This window comes from Labeo rohita, unplaced genomic scaffold, assembly GCF_022985175.1.
Source record: "Labeo rohita strain BAU-BD-2019 unplaced genomic scaffold, IGBB_LRoh.1.0 scaffold_2300, whole genome shotgun sequence".
Lineage (NCBI taxonomy): Eukaryota > Metazoa > Chordata > Actinopteri > Cypriniformes > Cyprinidae > Labeo > Labeo rohita.
In genome coordinates this window covers 544-7,538 of record NW_026128551.1, presented here as the reverse complement: position 1 = coordinate 7,538, position 6,995 = coordinate 544, and the positions used below count along the sequence as shown (strand labels likewise).

At 32.9% G+C, this 6,995-nt stretch overlaps 1 protein-coding gene across 1 annotated transcript; it reads left to right on the top strand.

The window, feature by feature from the left end:
• The first annotated feature begins 1,472 nt into the window (after nucleotides 1-1,472).
• Nucleotides 1,473-3,065, top strand: LOC127159558 (junctional adhesion molecule-like). The gene is made up of 6 exons (XM_051102362.1): nucleotides 1,473-1,521; nucleotides 1,604-1,948; nucleotides 2,031-2,387; nucleotides 2,680-2,784; nucleotides 2,878-2,973; nucleotides 3,055-3,065. The coding sequence occupies exons 1-6, from the start codon at nucleotides 1,473-1,475 to the stop codon at nucleotides 3,063-3,065; spliced, it is 963 nt and encodes a 320-aa protein (XP_050958319.1).
• Nucleotides 3,066-6,995: the final 3,930 nt, after the last annotated feature.

Below are 6,995 nucleotides of genomic sequence, written 5' to 3'. Positions count from 1 at the left end.
GGCAGAAAGTTGGTTGCGATTTGATTCAGTCTTTCTCACCTCATGTTTATTTACTATGCCTTCCATCTCATTCTCCACCACATATAAATCAATGTAAATACTGAGAAAGAGGAAAAGACGGCTATGTGTAAGCAATGTCTTTATGTGAATTCTGTAAGTTCTGTCCTGGCATGACAGATTGCGAAGTCATTGAAATGACATGACATGTGCAGAGAGACATTCTTGCTTTTAGTTTTTTTTTTTTTTTTTTTTTTTTTTTTCCTCTTTTCTCTCTCTCTCTCTCTCTCTCTCTCTCTCTCTCTCTTTTTTTTTTTTTTTCTAATTCCTTCTACAGCATTTTCCCTGTATAGACAGTGATCCTTATTTACCTCAAGTCTGTACTGAAGCAGCTCCAACAACGGCAGAAGTCTTCATATATCCCCCAGCCTGAACTGCTAAAGAGAGATGAAACAAAATGAAAATGCATTGACATAAATCACACAAGCACATCAGCGGAGCAAAAACAAAAAATTGAAGATGAAAGCCAACAATTACTTCATTATTTACATTAAACACCTTCACACTTGGTAAACATTTCATTCCAGCGATGGGTTTGTGCCATCTAGTGGTTAGGAAAAAAATACGAAGATATCGGAGATACGGTGAGACACTTTGATTTTTTTTTTATTTGAAACGTACGTATTTTAATGAAAGAGAGCGAGAGAGAAGAAAAAGACACATAAACAATCATGCAAGCAGGAAACAGCAGAAGAAGTAGGATTTGCATGTTTCTACTGTGCTTCTACTGTGGATTCTGATATCTGGGGCCAGTTGCATAAACTTAGCCTCGATGTTAAGACAGTGTCTTAACTATTTGTCTGACTAACTAGCAGTTAACCAAAGGGTAATCATTATTATTTTTTGGATTCAGCTTAGACTAATTTACATTTTTCAGTAACAGTTTTTAAATAAATTATTACCAGTCTTAAAGAAAAATTAGCTGACTAAATTTTTAAGACTAGTCTAAACCTTTTATGCAACCGGCCCCTGTTCTTCCTCTTGATTGTTCAGTGCAAGCATAAAAATATTCTAACATTATCAGTGTGCGTAACTGCACTGCAAACTTTGAACATATTTATTCTATAGTAATCTGAATATCTGTATTATATACAATTAATACACCAGGTGTTTGAAAAGGCCATTCCAATCCCTGTTTAAAATGAATATTATGTATGATAGTATGTTTGTGAAACTGATTTTATTTGTGGGTGTGTGTGCATGTTAATCTCAGAATGAAAGTCATTTCAGTGTAAACGGAAGCCACCAGTGCGATGGTGGTGGGCCAGCAGAAGATTTTGTTATGGCAATTTTTGATCAAAAAGCGAAACTACAAGGACGTCTTCAGACGTGAAGGCCATTATCGTATGAAAGACTGCTGATAAAAAGCTCGTTTATATGGTAATTTATTGTAGTTATCAAATATGTATACACCGATGGCCACTGGATATATTTTTATATCTGTATTTCTGCTGTTGGCTGATGGTATGAATTATCAATGTACTTGAAAGTAGAATTCGCGTTTTTCTTCCTCATTTTATACATTAATCAGATTGTCTGTTCATAGGCTTCATTGTGCGTGGTCCTGCTGGTCCTTTAGATGCTCCTCTGGGATCTTCAGTGGTTTTGCCCTGCTATGTTAATGAACTCTTACTAATGGAGGGTCTGGAGGTGGAATGGAGAAGAACAGATTCAGGGATTATGGTTCATCTGTTTCTGGATGGTGAGAGTCGACCAGAGGCTCAGCAGCAGGATTATCATGATAGAGCTCATTTCTTTACTGATCAGATTCAACATGGAAACTTCTCCCTCCGTCTGGACAATCTGAGAGCTGAAGATGAAGGACAATACACATGTAGAGTTTATAGTCAGCAGGATTCTGGTGAGACTGTGGTTCAAATAAAATATCCTGGTAAAAAAACCTAATTTTGTTAATCATAAAAAAAATATTTTAAGCTCCTATTTCAGTTTTATTTTCTATTCTATTCTTTCAGTGCGTTTGGTAGTATCAGGCTCAGATGAGTCCATATCTGCATATGTAGGTGAGGACATCACTCTGAACAGCTTTGTAGACTCTCACATCACACCTGAACACATTGAAGAGGTTTCATGGAGGAAAACAGATGAACATAAAGATGTTCTGGTTCTGCTCTACCAAAACAATGAGACTTTATCAGATTCATCAGATGAGCGATACAAAGACAGAGTTGAGTTCTTCACTGCTGAAATCTTCAAAGGAAACTTCTCTCTCAGACTGAAGAGTGTCAGAACTGAGGATAAAGGAGTTTACATGTGTCAAGTGTTTGCTGGAGGACTTTCAGCCAATGCAACCGTACTACTGGAGAGACTGGGTGAGCTGCAAACATGGCAAAAAATAAATAAATAAATAAAAATAAAAGATTAGGCAGATATACTTTGTAGTGAACATTTTCTTTAACAACTGACACTTTGTATGAATAACATTTATTGCTATTTGTACTTAGTGAAAACAAGATGCTATTTGTAGTGCAAACTGTACACAAGTTAGTACTGTACACAAAGTTTAAACAGCATATACATTTTTATACTGGGTGTAAATCGTAAAGTATTTCTGTATTAACAATAAATAAGTTCAGATGTGAAAGTTGTGTTTCTGTTTCACAGTTTTCTCTTCTTTGCACGTAATGGTATTGGTTTTTTGTATTGCTGCTGCATTTGGAGCTGTTCTTCTGCTGTGCTGTCTGACCTACTGCAGAAAAAAACACACAGGTGTGCTTCTCATTTTTTTTGGGATTTAACTCTGTATGTGTTACTGTAAGTGTTTTGTTTATTTAACTGTGATTATTCGCACCTTTCCTTCAGTCACCAGTGGAACCATCAGAAATCTTGAGCTTTCTCTGGTCTTTTGTCCAAACATCTGTATGTTCTTTGCCTTCATCTTCTGGGGTCTTACTGAAGGTGAGTGTAGCTGTTCAGTGTCTTACTTATACTTGTCAGTGTATACAGCATGATATGCAAGAATATGGCTGGTTTTATTAGTCTTGTTGTAAGACTAATAAATGAGAAACTTTCATAACTTTCAGTTTTTTTGTTTTGTTTTGTTTTGTTTCATGTCATCTGATATCCATTATAAAATATTCTGTTTTAGGATTTCTGAATGAGACCATCATTTCAAGTGCTCTTAATATTTTGAGGTCTTATATGCTGGTTTGGGCTTTGTCATATTTCAGTTATCTTCGAGGTATGTTTTAACATTTAAAGATGTTATTTTTTCAAGGAGATCATTAAAAACATTGATAAAGACACATTAAGACATAACATCTTATATATATAGCATATTATCTGATATTAATCCTATGTTTTGTGTTTACAGACAACTTTAAAACATGGATAAGGTTTTCAAGTAGAAAAAGAGAATTAGCTGTTTTCACAGTTGTTATTTATTCAGGTGGGTAAATTACAATTTTGCATAGCAGAAGTCATGCTTATTGTTCTGACATTAAGCATTTTACTGACTTGCACTAGACTTCACTTATTGGATTTAAATAACATAAATGTAATTTCTCTGGCATACAAATTTAAATGATATCTGTCATATTACTTAAAACACACACACAAAAGCAACAACAATAACAACAACAACAACAACAACAAAACAGATAGTACCAGGAAACCATCTCTTATTTAAAGTGTCCACTAATTGTGTGCCAAAACCTTTTTTTTTTATTAATTTCATTTTTTTTAATGTTTAGTGACAATACATAGTCAATGAGGTTTTATTATTATTAATATTATTATTATTTTTTTTACAAATTTGTTTTAATTTTTAAAGCCAACAGAGGGACCGGGTCTGAGCATGTACACAACAGAAAACATTTATGCATTTGTAGATGCTTTGTAGATGACTTAAACTGTGTAGAGTTTTTATTTTTATCAGTTAATGCTTTTCCTGAGAAATCTGCCCTTCATAACTTTTAACATGGTTTAAGAATAACAATGCCCCCACAATTTTAAATAAGGAGAATTTAAAAATCTTCATTATTCTACAATAAGATTATAGGCTTTTGCAGTTTGTACTTTTTTTTTGCATGATTTGTATGTAGTAATGTTTTTTCATGAGGTGATTTTTGCATAAATTAGCCATATATAATTAAAACAACAACTGATTGAAAAACATCTTATAAATCTCTTTTTTTTGCATTTAATTTTCACCTGTTCTTCTGTCAGTTTTTTTAATAGATGCCTGGAAAAAGAGCGTACATGATAAGACCTCTCTACGTTGTGTAATTTTTGGAATGTTCTATGGATATGTTGTGCTGTTCTCTATTATTTTAAGTAGAGGTGAGAATTTCTGAATTATTTGTTTCCATAAGCTATGACAAATGAGTGTCAGGCTGAAAAAAAAAGCTTCCTTTATAGCCTTTAAGCCCATGTTATTTTTAGAATTGTAGTTATTTCTTTACCTTTATCAGATGCGTGGTGTTTGTGCTTATGCTAGTGGTGGGAGAAATAGAACGTCTCAAAGTTTCAAATCAGTTGGACCAATTGCTTAACAAAATGATTCTGTCTTCTGAAGTACTCAGTAACATACACCAACAAATCCTGCTGGTCAAAACAGTGTAAATGTAATGAAAACTGTGCCTGAACATGCACAGGCACTTCTTAGAACCCATTTGCAAATGCTTGAAGGTGTATTCTATTTTTATGAAATCTACAAATTATCAAACAATATTAAATAAAAAAGTAGCTGTATAATATTTATTCCTTTACTCATTTTTACAGCTTGTTTTGTGTGTTTTATGATGTGCTTGGCTAATCAGGCCAATAGGAGATGATCAACTATAAGTTTCTTCTTACTTGTGCAGTCCATCAGTGTTGTTGTTGTTGTTGTTTTTTTTTAAGGTTTTAACAGGATGCATGCAAAGTGGGTCGGGCTATATTTTCTGTCTCTGGCACAATTCTTCCTACTGATTTGTTCATTTGGACTTCCTAATCTAGGTAAGTTGCATCTTAGTGTATTTTTATTAAGCTGAATACAGTAATGAGCCATACTTACAAGAACTAGTGACATGAAAATGACCCCCTTTTTTATACTAATGTTTCTATTGTCTTCTAAACAATCAAAGAGTGTTTTCATGACATAACATACTATGATCTTGTTTGAATGTAAAATTGAACAATAAAGTCTTATTTCAGCTTTTCTAACTGTGCCAATGGTTCAGTCAGTACTGCTCATGTGTATGCGAAGTGAGTGCATGTTATTTTAATGTGTAATTAAATTCAGTAATATGTAACAATTTTATGAATTTGAATGTTATGCTGCTGAATAAAAATAGAAATACCACAAGTTTACTGACCACCAATTTTGATTAATCAGTAGTCATAATATTTCAGCTGAATCAAATCAGTTGTTTTAAGTGAACTCTGAAACTTTTTTTTTTTTTTTTTTATTATTTTTTGTATTTACAGCTCTCTTCTGGAAATTGGTGTTAACAATATATATCATTTAGTGGTCTATGTTCATGCGTGCATATTTGGAAGAGAGAAAGGTATTCTACTTACATTTAAAAAATAATTCAAATTAAGTAAATCTAAAAAAAAAAAAATGTCATCTTTAGAAGGCATAGATGTCATATGGCTAAATATAGGAGTCTAGGACAGTAATAAGTGCATGTTCTGTTTCTTAAATTCACAGATTTGTCGCATACATTCAGCATATGATTAAATTTTGGTGTTAAACCTTTGTCCACATCATAGCCAAACTAATCATTTCACATTTGGAATAATAAAAAATAAATATAAATTATTTAAATATGCTGTGCTGATCAGAAATAAGTGCTTCTATCTGTGCTGTTTTATTTGACAGAATACTTGCAGTGGACCTGTATGGTTTTATTTCTTGAAGTTCTAAGGATTGTGGTGGCCTTTGAAGACAGAGATTGTATTACTGGTATTATCAATCACTGATTCACAATGTACACCCTTTATTATCAACAATCTAATTATAAAAGAGCATAATGTGTTGTTGAATAAGAAACTGTGACACATCTAACAAGCAGAGTGTTTAATACCCTCTGTTATAATTTGATATTGTAGTTTAAAGTCCCCCTGTAGTTGTTTGTCTATGTGGTGTTTTTAATATGCTTTTAGACAAACCATGTGTCAGTCCATTAATCAACACCATTGCTGACTATTTTCTCCTTAGAACTGTAGTTTCCCAAAGGCTGTCCCAGAAATGCAGTTTGACACAGCCCTTTTTTTTGCTACAGTAGCCAATCACGTCAAAGGTTAGATTCTTATCATTAGCATGCAAAATATACCAATAGGATTATCAGCACAAAACCAAATATAAAATAGAGCATTTAATAGAGCACAACCGCTATTGTTGGTATAAATAAATGTATTTAGAAAATTAAATGATTGCAAATAATAGTGTAAAAATAAATCCGTTAATTTAGATGTTAATATTTTTAGGTTACTTTTTGCAGTATAGTTAAGGTAATTTCTTATATGTTTTATTGGCGCGAACTGCATTCGAACCTTCAAGGCATTTTTTTGAGGACACAATATCGTCAAGTAAGTAACTTTAACAAATGTTACAGCATCCACTGTAGTTGTCCGCTAGTAAAAACATAGTTTTATCAGTCATTATCTGTGTTTCGCCATTATATCGCGTTTACTACAGTTCAGTTTGTGGATCAGGGGGCTCTGTCTGGTGTGACTGCGTGGGGGTGGGGCTAATTTGCATATTCATAGATCCGCGTATAGTAAATGAGGCAAGGGGGGTAGAGTTACATTCAAGCTGTTTTAAGGCAATTTATTAATTATTATTAATTATTTATTCTAAGAAAAAACATTTAAATATGTCATTTTGATTATCAAAGATCAGTTTTAAGGGATAAAAAATTTGACTACAGAGGGACTTTAATATTTATAGTATAAATATTTTGCATCAGTTTTTTTTTTTGTTTTTTTACAGT